Source organism: Bos indicus, chromosome 22 (genome assembly GCF_029378745.1).
Source record: "Bos indicus isolate NIAB-ARS_2022 breed Sahiwal x Tharparkar chromosome 22, NIAB-ARS_B.indTharparkar_mat_pri_1.0, whole genome shotgun sequence".
Taxonomy (NCBI): domain Eukaryota; kingdom Metazoa; phylum Chordata; class Mammalia; order Artiodactyla; family Bovidae; genus Bos; species Bos indicus.
This window is the reverse complement of record NC_091781.1, coordinates 10,671,471-10,689,429: the sequence shown is the minus strand read 5'-3', so window position 1 is coordinate 10,689,429 and position 17,959 is coordinate 10,671,471. Positions and strand designations below refer to the sequence as shown.

Below are 17,959 nucleotides of genomic sequence, written 5' to 3'. Positions count from 1 at the left end.
CCCAGCCTCCAGAATTCTGAGAAATAAATGTCTGTTGTTTAAGCCAGCAATCTACAAAATTTTGGTTTTAAAACCAAGACAGGGAAGACCTGCTCTACACTGAAGGCAAGATTTAATATAAAATAGTTATGAAGACAATACGGGAACAAGTCAAAGACAGAGCAAACAGGAGAAGAGAAAATAGAGTCCAGAAACAAATCCACTCAAATATGGACACAATTTCTGGTAGCACAGTAGAGCAGTGTGGAAAGAATCAAACAACTGGATAGCTACAGGGGGAGAAGGGTGGTAGTGAAACTTGATCCCTACCTCATACCATATTGAAAAAACTCATTTCCAAGCAGAGTATAGATTCAAATGTGAAAGGTAGAACAGGATAACACAGGCAAATACTCTCAAGGATAAGAAAAGAATACTGTAATAAGAAATGAAAAACACTAGACATAAAATAAAATATTGATAAATTGGACATTACAATTAAGAACTTCTGTTCAAAGGACACCATTAAGAGAATAAAAGGCAAGAGACAGAAAGGAAGTAGATATCTAGAAGGCATATATCCAATTAAAAAAACTCCTATCCATACTGTACAAAAAAGAACTCCTACAAATCAATAAAACAAAGATAAACCAACAGAAAAATGAGCAAGAGCCTGAAATAAGCACTTCACAAAAGAAGTTATCAATACACAGATGAAAAATGCTCAGTCCCATTAGATGAAATACACAGATGAAAAATGCTCAATCTTATCAGTCATCAGAGAAATGCAAATTAGAACTACAACAAGAGAACATTACAGCCACCAGAAGAGCTGAAATTCAAGACAACTTTCATCAACTCCTGGTAGGAAGGTAAAGTTCTACAACTATCCTGAAAAAGACCACAGGCATCAGCTTCCAAAGTGTTAACCTACATATACACTTTAACCCGGTGGCTCTCTTCCTGTAAGTGGGCAGCGAGAGAAGTGCACAAGACTCTTCACAGCAGCACAATTTGACATAGCCAAAAATTAGGCAACCCACAGTTTAATTATAATGTTTACGACAGAAAGCATACTTAAGAGGTACTATTTAGAAAAAGCAGCAGCAGCAGCAGCATATATCAAAAGGGCAGGACGACGGTACTCTTCTGTAGGGGAGGGAGGAAGCATTACAGTGCCAGCAGTTTGCCTCTTCTTGACCTGATGGTGGCCACACGGGGATTCACTTCATAAAAATTCACTGATGTGTGCACTTTGTTTTACCCTATTTTCTGTACTTCTGGGACTCTTACAATCCTTCACAGAAAGAAAAAATATTGGAAAAAATCTAATCTGAGCTATGGTGCCAGCTGCATGTCACTTGGAATCAGTAGTTACTTCAGTGCTTCCAATCATAATCTGAAAATATGGGACTTCTCCCCGAATAATGTTGAACAAATTGTTAGCACATCATTCTGAAAATTTCAAATATTAAAGGCAAAGTACATTATCCTCTCAAATTAAGCTATATAAAGAAAACACACTTTATAAAAGCAAAATTACTATTAGCAAAAAAAAAAAGTTACTAAAAAAAGATCTAGGAATTAAATAATTGACATGTCAAAAAAATTTCCCATTTTTCTTATAAACAGAAGCATAATAAGCTTCTTGTAAGTTTATTAAGGAAGAAATTCTAAACTTACCTCTCTGTTGGGTGTACCCTCATCAAGTGACTCTGTAAATGAAGACGTCCTGCTCCTGGTTCTCGTTGGTGTTGAAGAACTGGAGGAAGCCTAGATTAAAAGATTATTGCACAAATTAGAAAGACTACACTCGTGAGCACACGACATACTATATAGTCCTTTCTCACAGTACATGCCCAAAGAACCCAGTAAAAGGAAGGAAAAGAGCAAATACATGGAAAATGAAAAAAGGTAAATGAAACGTCATCAACTAGCAGACCCAGGCTACCCACTGGGTCCTTGGTCTGATTCTGCTACCAACTTGAACTATGACCTTCACTAAATTAACTTTCTGAATGCTAAAATAAACCTCAAAATAAGGTTGTGATGATAAAATTATTTTATTAGGGGAGACTGAAACCAGGTGAGAAGTATATGAAAACTTTCTATACTATCTTTGCAGCTTTCCTATAAATCAAAATTATTCCAAGTTCATTAAAAGCAAGTTTGTCAATTCAATTGTGAAAGTGCCTTCCAGCTCTAATATTCAATTATAATGACCTGTGGAGGTAAATATGTCTCTAATCAAAGGTCTTACTTTGAGAATACTGTGCACACCACAGCCCAGTACTGAGATGCCAGTCCATTAGTTCTGTGAAGGACTTCAAGACTCCTACAATCCTTAGTACAAAAACGCGTAGGATAAACGTAAACAAGAAGCTCCAAATTGAAACTAGAGCCTGAGGTCCACTCTAAGGTGAGCTAAAAACAGTCCTAAAAATATAAAACCAACATTTCAAGATGCCCTCTCATCCATAACAAGATAGGCCTTAACCCATCTACACAAAAAATAACGTCTTGATGTCTTACCCTTTTGTAGTCTGTATAGCACCACATAAATAAAAAGTACTTAGTAAATATTTGTTAAAATAAATGAACAAATGGAACATCCATCTGTCAAGTCAGCGTGTGCTGCTGTGTCTATGCTGGAACAGAGAGGTCACAAGAAACTGTGTACACACATACACACACACATATGTACATATTCAGTGTACAATTAAGTTTAACATTTCTAATCAACACAAACGTTCAGTAAATGGTGCTGGGACAAATGGCCATCCATATGGGGGAACAAAATCACTCAGACCTTTAGTTTATACTTAAGCTATATTAAAGATTTAAATGATTTCCGGGACTTCCCTGGTGGTCCCGAGGTTAAAATTCTTCACTTCCACTGCAGGGAACTGCAAATCCCGCAGTCCTCTGATTGGGGAACTAAGAGCTGAATAAAACATATTTTTATGTCAGAAGCAGAAATCAAAAGGAACAGTTTAATTGGGAGGAGGAGAAAACATCAACAAAATGTGACAAAAGTTAAATAAACTCTTTTTCTAAAAAGCTCTTATAAGTACTTAAGTCTGAACTCCAAAAACTCACCAACCTAGTCTTCTTTTCATCTAGGGCAGGTGACCTGAGCTCGCCCAGTGAACACACCCACATGAGACTCTGAGTCATATATGGGCGGTATGAGAAAACAGACATGCAAAATTAATAAAGCTCGTCAGCTGGTGAGCAGGGAGACGCAGAGCTTCCTGCAGTCACACACAAGAGCTGTGCATGCGAGAAGCAGTGCGCCAGACTGAGGCGGCTGCAACATTCTTAGTGCTGTCCCCCAGCTTGGCTGAGCAAAGCCATCAGCCCAGACTTTCAGGCCCTCCTTAAAATTCTGTAAGTCACCAACTATTTATTCATCAACAGATCCCTTTTCTGCTTAACTAGCTGGGCTGAGTTCTGTTGCTTACAACTCAGAATTCCAACACACACGTACCTTCTAAAAGATGAACCAGAAAAATCAACACATGATAGAAGGAATGTGCAGAGGGTACCTTAAGGGACTCAACCAAGGCAAAAAACAGGAAGAGTGAGGCCTCAAAATTTTAAACAACAAAATAGTTGAATGTGAAATAAAGTTGAAGCCTTATCAATGTTTTAGAAGGCAAAGGAGAAAAGGAAAGATATACACATCTGAATGCAGAGTTCCAAAGAACAGCAAAGAGAGATAAGAAAGCCTTCCTCAGTGATCAATGCAAAGAAATAAAGGAAAACAATAGAATGGGAAAGTCTAGAGATCTCTTCAAGAAAATTAGAGATACCAACAGAACATTTCATGCAAAGATGGGCACAATAAAGGACAGAAATGGTATGGACCTAACAGAAGCAGAAGATATTAAGAAGAGGTGGCAAGAATACACAGAAGAACTATACAAAAAAGATCTTCACCACCCAGATGATAACGATGGTGTGATCACCAACCTAGAGCCAGACATCCTGGAATGCGAAGTCAAGCGGGCCTTAGGAAGCGTCACTATGAACAAAGCTAGTGGAAGTGATGGAATTCCAGTTGAGCTATTTCAAATCCTGAAAGATGATGCTGTGAAAGTGCTGCCCTCAATATGCCAGCAAATTTGGAAAACTCAGCAGTGGCCACAGGACTGGAAAAGGTCAGTTTTCATTCTAATCCCAAAGAAAGGCAATGCCAAAGAATGCACAATTGCACTCATCTCACACACTGGCAAAGTAATGCTCAAAATTCTCCAAGCCAGGCTTCAACAGTACATGAACCATGAACTTCCAGATGTTCAAGGGATTTAGAAATTGGAAGAGGGCTTAGATAAGGGAGAGTAACCAGAGATCAAATTGCCAACATCTGCCGGATCTTCAAAAAAGCAAGAGAGCTTCAGAAAAATATCTACTTCTGCTTTATTGACTATGCCAAAGCCTTACTGTATGGACCACAACAAACTCTGGAAAATTCTTAGAGTTGGAAATACCAGACCACCTGACCTGCCTTTTGAGAAATCTGTATGCAGGTCAAGCAGCAACAGTTAGAACTGGACATGGAACAGCAGACTGGTTAGAAATTGGGGAAGGAGTGTGTCAAGGCTGGATATTGTCACCCTGCTTATTTGAGTTATACACAGAGTACATCATGAGAAACGCTGGACTGGATGAAGCACAAACTGGAATCAAGACTGCCAGGAGAAATATCAATAACCTCGGATACGCAGATGACACTACCCTTATGGCAGAAAGAAGAACTAAAGAGCCTCTTGATGAAAGTGAAAGAGGAGAGTGAAAAAGTTGGCTTAAAACTCAACATTCAGAAATCTAAGATCATGGCATCTGGTCCCATCACTTCATGGCAAATAGATGGGAGAACAGTGGGAATAGTGACAGACTTTATTTTCTTGGGCTCCAAAATCACTGCAGATGGTTATTGCAGCCATGAAATTACAAGATGCTTGCTCTTTGGAAGGAAAGTTATGACCAACCTAGATAGCATATTGAAAAGCAGAGACATTATTTTGCCAACAAAGGTCCGTCTAGTCAAAGCTATGGTTTCTCCAGTGGTCATGTACGGATGTGAGAGTTGGACTGTGAAGAAAGCTGAGTGATGGAGAATTGATGCTTTTGAACTGTGGTGTTTGAGAAGACTCTTGAGAGTCCCTTGCATTGCAAGGAGATCCAACCAGTCCATCCTAAAGGAAACCAGTCCTGAATATTCACTGGAAGGACTGATGCTGAAGCTGAAACTCCAATACTTTGGCCACCTTATGCGAAGAACTGACTCATTTGAAAAGACCCTGATGGTGGGAAAGAGTGAAGGCAGGAGGAGAAGGGGACAACAGAGGATGAGATGGCTGGATGGCATCACTGACTCAATGGATTTGAGTTTGAATGAACTCTGGGAGCTGGTGATGGACAGGGAGGCCTGACGTGCTGCGAATCATGGGGTCACAAAGAGTCAGACACAACTGAGCGACTGAACTGAACTGAGAAAACTTACATGTGCTTCTGTGTGCTTAGTCACTCAGTCGTGTCCGACTCTCTGCGGCCCATGGACTGTAGCCCTGCCCAGCTCCTCTGTCCATGGAATTTTCGAGTAAAGAATACTGGAACGGGTTGCCATCTCCTTCTCCAAGGGATCTTCCTGAACCAGGGATCCAACCCATATTTCTTATGTTTCCAGCACTGGCAGGTAGATTCTTTACCACCAGCACCACCTGGGAAGCCCCCAAAAAATGTATGACTAGAAGCCAACACTGTGTTTAGAAAATGGGAAAGGAAAGCAGTCACTGGACAGTGTTTACCCAGGACTGAAACTAAATCACAAATATTCAGAGCACTTCAGAAATAATTCTCACTGAGGTTGAGGGAAACGTAATAACCCTTCCCACCCATAGCCATGAATTTCAACTCATACCAGCTTCAAAGACTCTAGATGTTTCAAACACTACCAATAAGACTGGGAGAAGCTCCATTTGTATCTCCTTTTATATGGTTATATGTAGTATCTCCTTTAATAAAACGGCTATTGAGAGGGCAAAAGTTAGGAAAGTATTTAGTTTTATTAGGCCACAGGAAGTAACTCATAGCCAACCCTCTCTGCCGTGATTACAACATCTCCAAAAAATTTGGGGGTTAATAATTCAGCTTTCCAAATAGTCAGATGCCAAGAAAGGGCTACTCCAGACAAGGATCTCCAAATCACTTGAAAAGTACACCTCTACTGTGAAACTTCTTAATTGGCACAATGATTTCTCATATGAGCCTAATCTTTAACTGGAGCCTCATCAGCTCTGGAAAAATCAGCAAAATCAAATGTTGGGGTTTATGAAGTTAAAGTATAGATTCTAACACACACTGCCCTCAGAAAAGTAGTACCACATGGCCAAGCTTGGCCTGATGGTTTGTAGGTCTTCCTCTGGAGTTGCAAAAGTAGGAATCAAATGAGGGAATAGATGTGACTGCAAAGTATGAAAATATGCAAAAAAAACCAACTAACTGTATTTGAGTATTTATCCCAAAGTCTTGCATCTTTAACAGCTATCCTCACTTTAAAATACGTAAGAATTTACATTCCTTCAAACTAAATTTGTTCTAATTAATCCTCACAGCCATGAGAAATCTGAAGACAGATGTCTAAGCTGTTTTTCAAGAAACCTGATGGTTATATCCAGGCTCACAATATTTTTATTGCCAACTGAATATTAATTGACCATAGCCCTCAACTTCATTATAAGAAAAAAAAATTTTAGTCACCGTGGTACTCAGAATTCGAAGATGACCCAAAATCACCCTCACCTTGCAAATATGTGGTATCATTGCCCTGATGATCTTACCTTTCAGAGCAAAAAGGATTTTGCAGGTATATTTAAGATTACTACTCAGTTGACTCTAAGTTAACTCACAGAAAGGAGACTATCTGAATGGGATCAACCTAATCACACAAGCCCTTCAAATGAGTCCTGAGTCCAGAGTCCAGAGTCCAGCGGTGGGGCAGCAAGCAAAGAGGTACTCCTGCAACCCTGAAGGAAAGCCAAGGCCTGTGAGGGTCAAGCGGTGAGAAACTGTGGGCAGCACTAGCTGCAAAAGACAGTGAGAAATAAGGACCTGTGTCCCACAGCCACAACTGCATGAGCATGGACCAGGATCCTCATCGCCAGTGAGAACACAATGTGGACAGCAACTTGATCTTAGTCTTGGGAGGCCCGAGCACAGAAGCCAGTCATGCCATGCCAGACTTCTGACACACAGGCTGTGAAACAGTAACTGGGTTATTAGGCAGTAAGGTTGTGGTGATGTGTTGTTACTCAACATCAGGAAACTAACGCAGTCACCTTTAAGAACAGTAGCCTTAAGATTTAACCATCTTGAATTTATAACTTTAGATACCTGTATCTATCTGACAATTCAGCTGTCTTGAATATGGTAGCTCTTTATAGGAAAACTCTCAGATAATAGAGCCCAAATGGAATAAACTTTGATTAACATAGTTTTGACTAATATAGAATTTCTCAGTAATACAAATATCTAAAATTTGTGTTGTTATCTTTAGAGTGTGCTGTTCAGCCTAAGATTAATGCTTTTCAATGTCTAATTTTTTTGGTATAGTTAAAATATATTAGATACATTTGATGTAATAGAGATTTAAGAGTTAGCAGCTACGTTTATTAACATTATCTTATACAGACAGCATGGTATGGTGAAAGCACTTCGGCTGGGTTGTGGAATCAGTTAGAGGGTGGGGATCACCTTTTTTTTTTTTTAATGAAGGAAATATTTTGGGTCAAAATATGGCATCTTATGTCGTAAAGATGAAGATTCTATAAAACTTTTGTCTTAGAAGTGTCTGTGCAAAAAGAATGGTATTGTTGTTTAACTGCTGGTCCCAGTGAAAAAAATTTGAGAAACAGTGATCCAGAGAGTACCGGGGAAGCAGATAAGGGACTCAGAAGAACTGCACGCTAGCCCAGATCTTGCAGCGTGCACCCTGATCCAGCCACATAAGCATTCTCAGCTTTTCACTTTCTTGTCAGGAAATTGGGGATAACTGTCCTCCATACCTCCATCTGTTTCAGCCTGTTACTAGTTTAGAAACTAGATAACTACATCTAATAGAATTGCAGACAAAATAAACATAAGGAAATTCTAAATGAGGGATTTTTTTAAACTGTCTTTATTAATAACTTACATTAATTATGGATTATTAAGTTAGTGACATTAAAATTTTGGCTGCCCAGAAGCCTTTTGACATTACTTACTTCTCAAATTATAGCCCAAGTAGACGAATGGCATTCTTACACAAGCCTAACATCTGGCTTCATTTCTCCCCGCCAGACCCACGAGTAACCAAATCACAGCAAGGACACAGTCACAGACTCCTCCTCACCATGTACTCCTGAAAGTCTCTGCCAATCTACCTGACACCCCAGCTATAAAGGAATGCCAAAGTAACCTGGAGTTAATATGTCACATAAGCCTTTATCTACTAGTTACAAAATTATTAGAACTTTCCATCATGTCTTTAGTAAAGTACCTTCTACATCCTGATGTCTAAACAGTAGTGCCAGAAATCAAATATTACTGCTTATGTTATAAATGTTCACCTCTCAAAAACAGCCCTTTAATATAGTGAAGTCCACTCATTCAAAAGTAATTTAAGGAGACTTCTGGTTAAAAATATGGTAGGTGAACCAAAGTTTCTTATTTTTCTCTCCCCTGAAAAGAATTGGGGCTTCCCTGGTGGCTCAGTCGGTAAAGAATCCACCTGCAATGCAGGAGACAGCCTACGATGCGGGAGACCTGGATTCAATCCCTGGGTCAGGAAGATTCCCTGAAGAAGGAAATGGCAGCCCACTCCAGTATGCTTGCCATGGGAAATCCCATGGACAGAAGAGAAGAGCCTGGAGGGCTACAGTCCATGGAGTTGCAAGAGTTGGACATGACTTAGCAACTAAAACACCACCCAAAGAGTTAAATTTCAACCAATTTTCAGAAGAATGGGTGTGGACGAAAGAATACTAAAGTGATAATACAGCTGCTGCTGCTGCTGCTGCTGCTGCTAAGTCGCTTCAGTCGTGTCCGACTCCGTGCGATCCCATAGACGGCAGCCCACCAGGCTCCCCCATCCCTGGGATTCCCCAGGCAAGAACACTGGAGTGGGTTGCCATTTCCCTCTCCAATGCACGAAAGTGAAAAGTGAGAGTGAAGTCGCTCAGTCATGTCCGATTCCCAGCGACCCCATGGACTGCAGCCCACCAGGCTCCTCCGCCCATGGGATTTTCCAGGCAAGAGTACTGGAGTGGGGTGTCATTGCCTTCTCCGATAATACAGCTAAGGATACTACAATCCCATGGAGAAGGGAACACTGATAAGAAGCAAGCCTATTTTCATCTCCAGAGCCCTAAAAAGATTTAAGACTTCAAAGTTACAATGCAAGTTATAATGAAGAAGTTCAGAGGCAGGACCAAAATCAGAAAAATTGGTTGAAAGATCCCCATGTCCCTGGTCCCACCTTACATAGCCTCTGAAAAACCAAAGGTTTATTTTTCTGGAGCCATTTCAGCTCCAACCTGGATGAAACCAAGCACAGTAAGACAGGAGTGAAGGGCAAAGTGTGTGACTAAAGCTAGAGGGACTAATTAGGTGATATTCTGCACAGTGAACAGTGGAACCTCCAGCACAATGCTTCCGAAGCAGCTCGGCTTATAACCTGGCACCCCCTGCCCAAAAAACAAAAGGCTTCACTGGAGAAATCAAATGACATCTTAAAGATCTCAGGTTATCAACAGGTAGATATTTCTCCCGATAATAAAGCCAATTGCAGCCTATCACCCAGCAGGGAATCCCAGTGTTGACCACATGATACTTCTAGATAGCATCAGATTTTTAGTGTCCTGCCTTTAAATATGGATACCCCAGAGCAGTCAGTAAAGAAAATTTCCAATGTAAGAGCCAACAACAACAAAATCCACCAAAAAAAGAAATTAAAAGAAAACTTCAAAACAAAAGAAAAAAATCAGAGCTATAAAAGATATATCAGCGGACTTCTCTGGTGGTCCAGTGGCTAGGACGCCACACTCCCAATCAAAGGGACCCAAGTCTGATCCCTAGTCAGAGAGCTGGATCCCACATGCTGCAAATAAAGATCCCACATGCCACAAGTAAGACCTGGTGCAGCCAAAATAAATAATTTTTTTTTAATGTTAAAGATATATCAGTATAGCAAGAGCAATGCTATGAAAAAGCAAAAGACAAAAATAGCCTTTGGAAAATTTAAAAACAGAGTAGGAAAAATTAAAAATTCAACTGAAAACTAACATTGTAAATTAACCATACTTCAAAAAATAAAGAAAACAAAAAACTCATTGAACAGTTAGATAAATTGAAGCAAACTCTCAAAAATAGGACAAAAAAAGGAACTTCCCTGTGGTCCAGTGGTAAGACCCCACACTTCCACTGCAAATAAAACAAAAAACAAATAAATAAATTAAAATAGACCATGAAGAGTAAAAAATAATAAATAAGAGACTCTATCCTGAAGGTACAAAAACTAACTGGTCTTCCAGAATAGAAGAGAAAAAACAAAGGAGAGGGTATTATCAATGAAATAATATCTAAAATTCTCCAAGAATTTAAGCGCAGGAGTCACCATACTTAGTGAAGCACAATGCAAAAATAAATCTACACAAAGGCATGTTCACCATAAAATTTCAGAAAACAAGAGAAGATCCTAAAGTCTCCAGAAAGAACACAGAGGACAGAGCTGGGAGGCTGGAGGAGACAGTGTGTTTTGTTTTGTTTTAGCATAACAGTCTTTTAGCAGGACTTTATCTTTTAAAACTACAGAATGTATTACTTTGATAAAAATAAAAGCAAAATTTCATTTTAAATGTTTATTTAAAAATCATGAGTATCTAATATATCCAGTAAAAGGTACCCCATATGATTTAAAAGCATAATACACAGATTAAAAGATGATCTATTTCTCATCCTAAATCTCATCCAACAGTTGATAACAAATCATAAGTGAACTGATGTTATTCCCAACATTTCAGACACTAGATACTGATAACATCATCCATGCTAACTTAGCCAAATAACTCTATAAAATAAATAAAATAGAAAAATCAGACATCTTTACTAATCTAAGAAATATGCATTTGTTAAGAATTCATAATTTAAAAGACAAATATTTAAGATAAATGCATGTTTATGCAGAGTGGTATTAGGTTTCCAGTACAAGAATGCAGACTGAACACTGTTTACTTCTCTTCCTCCCAAAAACCCACTGAAATGAAGGATTGAAAAAAAAAAGTAGAAAAGCAGATTAACTAAAACTCTAGAACAAGAGAGGGAAAATCATAAGTAAAAAGAACAAATTTTTGAAGAATAAAGGCAAAAGGATTCTAATTGGTGGGGAAGTCAGGGCAATGAAGCCATAACTCCAAACATACACAGAAGGCAGCTCTGGGAGAGGCAAAAGATACTTATTGCAACAGGGGGGCAGGGGAAATCAGCTTTATACACTAGAAGGGATATCACTACTCTCAGGAACGTGTCTCACGTCTGTGAAACAAACAGCTACACGGGGTCAGCCTCCTTCAACCCAAACACTTCACCAGACAAAACAAACAGCCAAATACAATGAGTAACACCTTGGAGGAGTTAGCGCTCCAATTGCAGAGGCTGGCACCATACAGCAGCAGGGTAACAACACACCCCAGCTTCACCACAGCAATCCCAGCCCTGCCCAGTCCACGTCAGTTTAAGTTTCAAGATAATTACCAGTGTCCCCATTCATTAAGAATGTTTGGATAATAAATCACCCACCTGGTCTTCATAAATATAAACCAACAACTAATAAAAACAAGACATTTTTCTCAAAAAAAGAAAAACAATATGACCAGTATGAATACATACAAGTATAACAACCTAGAACAATTGACAGATCAAGGAACAGACTTTAAATATGCATGTATACATAACACATAACATCCTGGGAGAGTTTTGAGAAGCTCTGCTGCTGCTGCTGCTAAAAAAAAAAAAAAAAAAACAAACTAAAAGTACTGTGGTTAAGAGAATGGGCTTTAGAGCAAGACTGCCTGGGTTCATATCTCAGCTTTATCACTGAGTTGTGTGGTACTAGCTGTCTACACAGACAAGTTACTTAATCTCCCTTGGCCTCAATTTCTTATCTGTAAAATGAGGATAATAAAAATCCATACCTTTTATTATTTCATGTATTAATTTAGATAATACATGCAATGCACCAAGAAAACATCTAGGTAATAATAACTACCCAAGTTGACTAGTGTTAATTTGTGGAAATTAAATGTGATGACCAGAATAAATTCAATAGAAGCAGCTGAAATAAAAATCTGAAATCTATCAAAGCAATAGAATAAAAAGGAAAAAAGGAATAGTTCAAAAGAGGGGAAAAGGATATACAGAGAATTTATTTAGAAACATTAATAAGATTTTAAAAATAAAGAAAAGGGGGAGACTAAAAAAAAAGCAAAGAAGAAAACTAGACATTTTTTAGCATCAAAGAAAAAGAAAAAAGATTCAAAGATCAAGTTAACCACCAATACAGAAAAAAACAAGTTTGAATTAGACTTTTCATTTGCACACAGGATGCTAGAGCATATGCTATGCTATGCTATGCTAAGTCACTTCAGTCACGTCCAACTCTGTGCGACCCCATAGACGGCAGCCCACCAGGCTCCCCCGTCCCTGGGATTCTCCAGGCAAGAACACTGGAATGGGCTGCCAGAGCATAAGGGAGAAATAAAGCCAACAGCCTGAGGGAAATTTTTCAACCTAGAATTTTATAGCTAGTCAAGTAAATGTTTACGTAAATGAAAACATCTTCCTAATATTTTGTGATTTAGGAGGTAAAGAAACTAAATGGTTATTTAAAATCCTGTATTTTTAACAACACATTAACTGAAGTTCTGCATCAAAGTTTCCAGTCTTGCTTTCTCACCTGGGCCCAGGAGGATGCTTCTGAATTTGCTCACAGCTTCAGTGGGATGTAAAGTTATATATAATTTGCATCTATGTCTTAAGGTCTTTGAATATCACAATAAGCTCAAGAGACAAAGCTTCTCTCAGAAGTTTTTCCTCCAGTTTTTCCTATCAAACTAAGAGGCAGATGAAAGAACTTTGTACGGCCCTTACCCTATTCAAGTTTCACACTGATTTTTTAAATTACATAAACAAGAACTGTTCTATTACTTAAAATATAAGAACTTAATGTATATTCTATACAAAGCAATAGAAATAGCCACTATATGCTCCCTGATCAAAATACAGATTTAACACTCAAGACACTCTGATTCTTCTGATCTAAATGTTTCTCTCTGGGAGCTATGCTTTTTAGATTGAGGATAATTATTTTGCCAAGCGACATTTATAAAAAAGACTATGTTCCTTCAGAAAGGGACTCTTTTCCCTGCTTGTGAAATTTTTTTTTATTCCTATTACACAAACTATTATTTTGAGACCCCACTCTAAAAAATTATAATCCTGCAAGTTTGGGGCGAGCCCACATTGTTTTGTTTTTTATTGTGGTAAAGTATACACAACATAAAAATTATCATTTTAAACATTTATAAGTGGACACTTCAGTGGTATTAATTATACTCACATTGTTGGGCAACCATCAGCACTATCCATCTCCAGAACTTCTTCATCCTCCCAAATTGAAACTCTATCCTCATTAAACAACAATGCCTCGTTTCCCCCTCCTCTCTTCAGCCATAACCACCGTTCTATTTTTTGCCTCTCTGATCTTGACTAATCGAGGTAACTCACACAAGTGGAATCACAAAATAGTCCGTTTGTGCCGCTGCTTTTTATAATTAAGTTTTAGTAATATCTGAGTGAGTGAGTGAGTGAAGTCGCTCAGTCGTGTTCGACTCTTTGCGACCCCTTGGACTGTAACCTACCAGGCTCCTCCGTCCATGGGATTCTCCAGGCAAGAATACTGGAGTGGGATGCCACTTCCTTCTCCGAGTAATATATGAAAAGGGCTGCAAATGTTAAAACAATATTCTTTTATTCACGGCACTATATACATCCTAACAAATTAGTAAGTATCCTATATTACTCTTTATTAATTTTTATCAAATTTATTCTAAGGATTTTAAAAATCTAAGTATAGATATTTGTTGTTAAAAAATTAAGTGAAACTTGATTTGAAATTGTTTAATTTTATTTTTAAAGTCAGAGTTGACCAAATGTTTACTTAAAATAATATTTGCCAAAGAAGGGTTGAAATAATCTCAGCTCCAAAGAGAAGTGACTGGGGACTACAAAACGGTGTCTTGCATTTATTGAATACTTTCAAAAACTGAAGGAAGCCCAAAGTATTAATATCACGAACACTATCGTTATTACTATTACTGAAAAGTTTTGCAAGTATTGTGATGTAAACGGTTCATTTATCCCAGAATTATCAACACCTGATGACTCACTCTATTTGAAACATACCTGTCAAGCAATATCACCTCTGGAAATCAAGCTAAGAACCAGGAAAGATGTACACAAGGGCCTCCAAAATCTCAAATCAAATGTCTCAATTTGTATTAATGCACTAAAATGCATTAAAGAATCTCTTAGGTACTTGCCCTTATTTTACACAAAATTTTAGAAATTCAGGGTCTTGTCTTGATTTAAAGCCCAAAGCAATTTAAAACCTGGGAGAAGACAGACATTGGGCAGATAGCAAGGGAGGCTACAAAGTAATCAGGAAAACTAGACCAAGAACAAACACATAAATCCTCCTGAGCAGGTAAAAGCAAATTGTCTTTCACACCCCATTAAATTCCTGAGGGTATGGCACCCTCAACACAAAATAATTTATAGTCAAAAAACAAGACATAATATTATAAAAATTCAGGATCCTTTGCATGAGAAAACAAGGACATGTTTTATCTGTTACAAAAAGATTATCCCATCCAAAAATATTTGTTTTGCTTAATTCACACTTGAAAGAAATCCTTAACTCTAAAAATAATAATTCAGAATTTCTCAACTTGAAGGGTTCTGAATAGTTAAGGATCAAGACAAGGAACAGAATCAAGTTTCTATCAGCAATTGATCACTAACAATTTACTTTTGCATTCTGGATAAATATATATATATATATCTACTATATATACACACACATATATACTCACTATATATATACACACATATATACACCCACGATATATATACATATATATATCCACTACGTATACACACACATATAGTTACTATATATATACAGTCATCAAAAAGGATCGTTTTAAATCTGTACACAAAGTGCCATTTCTTGCTCCACACGCACTGTCTTACCAGAGTAAGACATACGAACTGGGAGCCCTAATGCATTACCTGTAACTAGCCCTTTTACCATGATTCTAAAGACAACCTCAGGTTTCCCAAGTGGTTCAGAAGGTAAAGAATCCGCCTGCCAAAACAGGAGACACAGATTCAATACCTGGGTTGGGAAGATCCCCTGGAGAAGGAAAAGACAACCCACTCCAGTATTCTTGCCTGAAAAATCCCGTGGACAGAGGAGCCTGGCAAGCTACAGTCCATGGGGACGCAAACAAGTGGGACAGGACTTAGCGACAACAACAACAAAGACAACCTCCCTTTGTTGAAGATCGATAGTAATTCTTTTTCATGAAAAAAAGATAACATGGACAAATAAAGCGCCAGCAGCTTGGAGCATGTCCTTCTTAAACTATTTTCACCATGTCATACTTTCCCCACAAAACTGGGATCACGCTTTACATGCTGTTTTCCAATCTGTCTTTTAATACCAGTTAGAGCCTACTTCTCTGTGGGCTCTAACTCTAGCTGTCTGACATCAGCCAAGTTACTTAATTTCTCTGAATCCCATTCCAGGTGTGAAAGATTCTACCTTGTAGATTTATGTGACAATGAAACAAATTACCCAAGCAAAATACCTAGCACAGTAAAAACCTAGTAAATACTGGCATTTTTCTAAGGCTGCAGAATAACCAACCATATGACAAAACTTATCTAACCAATTCTCTACTGCTGAATATTTTTGGCCACATTTTACCTATTAAAAACAACACTGAAGTGAAATTCCATGTGGCTAACTCCGTAACACATCCTGAGTTCTCTTTTAGAATTTTTAGAGGTGGCATCCTGGATCAGTGATACGTATACAGTCCCTTACATTCACTGCTGTGCCTGTTTCCCCACATTTCTCACTTCATTTTATTTTTTCTTTCTTTCTTAAATTAACAGTGTTTTGTAAAATTTTAAAAGCGCACGGTAAATGTAATATATTTAGTATTGAAAGTAATATATTTAGTATCCAAATCTTAATCACTATTTACAATTCCCTTGGGAGAATGAACAAGTTTTCAGGTACCATAATATAATATACCTCAACCACTGTTTCACTCTACAGAAGCTTTAAACTTCAATTTACAGTTTCAGAATAAATTCAATGCAATAGATTCTTGATTTAGTAGTTATTGGTCGTTAGTTTTTTAAAAGTTATGTAAGATAAATGTTCTGTTTCAAATGTTTTAGAAATGCCTGTCAAGTAGTCAAAACCCAGCTTTTCGTGTAGACACTAAATCTGTTGAGACTCAGAAAAGCTGGGAAGCAATTTAGCAGAAGCCCTCCTCATTGCTGAAAGAACCACGTGCTGCCGGCAACCAAAACACACATTCACAGCGGCTTAGGAGACTGTTTCTGCTTCTTTAAATTAACACTACTAACGCGCCTCCTTTTTCCTGGAAATTGTCATTTCCTGAAGCAACAGCATTCGTGAAAAACAAACATTAACAAGACTCCTGAAGAAGCAGAGCTGCGGACGCGCGCAAGCCCTGCGGGCCCCACAGTGGCCCGCCCCTCCGCCCGTCCCGGATCAACCCAGTAATGCGAAGTGACGAACTCGTGACAGCCTCGGGCACTGGACGCCGGCCACGCCGCCACCTCTCTCGGGTCCAGCGCTTCTGCAAGCAGCCCGGCCAGGAATGGCTCAACCCCTGGCCCTCACGCCTGGACCAGGGTTTGGAATTAAGACTCCGTCACGGGCCAGGGGCCCCTCCGTTAATCAGTCTCGGGTCGGGGATGAGAGAGGGGGACTTCAGTCCAAAGGTTAGATATTACAAGGGATCCTGGTTTTCCCATTCCGCCCTCACTCTTGAGTTGGGGGTCTCGGATGCCTGGGGGAAACCTTCTGTATGGGTCAAAAATCTTGCAAGATCAGAGCTCCTCTCATTCTCAGACCTGGTTGGGCATCAGGGGTAAATTAAGAGGTCAGGTGTTACAAACCCAACCACCCACAACCTACTCTCCAGAACTGAGTTCTGGGATGGGGGGCCGGGGTCAGGACTCACGGAGGACCTGGACCGCCCTGAGCTCATTCCCAGGGAAAGATCTGGGGGAAGCCTCTGGTTAGAAGTCAAGGGTCAGGACAAAACTTCCGCTCTCCTTTGCCCACGAGCCGGTGTCAAGGGTTGTCGGGAACCAGGGGAGCACGGAGGCCATAGTACCTGAGGGGAGGCCAGCGCCTGCTGGAGCTGCTGCTGCTCCTCACTGATCTTTTGCTTCAGTTTCTTGAACATCGCGCAACGCGGGGTCCTGAGGTGGATGAAACCTGGGGGGCGAGTGCTCAGAGAGACCCGGCCGCGGCGGCGGCGGAGGCTTCTCTACACCACAGACCGCGGGGGCCGGGCCTCGCCGCCTCCTCCTTGGGCTCGCGGGCCGGTCGGGACACTCGTCCTGCGGGTGTCGGCGTCGCCGCCGCCGCGTCTCTCTGTTCTGGATGCCACCGGTTGGCCTCGGCCCCCCATCCAGCCCCGGCGGCGGCGGCGGCGGCGGCGGCGACAACGGCAGCAGGTGAGCAGTGAGAACAAGGCGCCTGCGCGGCCTACGTGGAGTTCGGCGAGGGAGCACTACCGAGCGCCGGAGGGGACAAGCTGGAAGTCCG

At 39.8% G+C, this 17,959-nt stretch overlaps 1 protein-coding gene across 8 annotated transcripts in view; it reads right to left on the bottom strand.

Annotated features, from left to right (window-relative positions):
* Positions 1-17,655, bottom strand: part of GOLGA4 (golgin A4) — a 110,091-nt gene extending 92,436 nt beyond the window's left edge. For 5 of the 8 annotated variants that reach the window (XM_070777080.1, XM_070777081.1, XM_070777082.1 and 2 more), the window contains exons 1-3: positions 17,523-17,655; positions 13,938-14,021; positions 1,663-1,752 (exon numbers count right to left, since the gene is read on the bottom strand). In XM_070777080.1, the coding sequence (XP_070633181.1) occupies positions 1,663-1,752; positions 13,938-14,021; positions 17,523-17,594 (246 nt within the window). In that variant the 5' untranslated portion in view covers positions 17,595-17,655. The remainder of the gene's footprint in view (positions 1-1,662; positions 1,753-13,937; positions 14,022-17,522) is intronic. The other 3 variants (XM_019984316.2, XM_019984321.2, XM_019984322.2) reach the window with 1 other exon arrangement.
* Between the last annotated feature and the right edge of the window lie 304 nt (positions 17,656-17,959).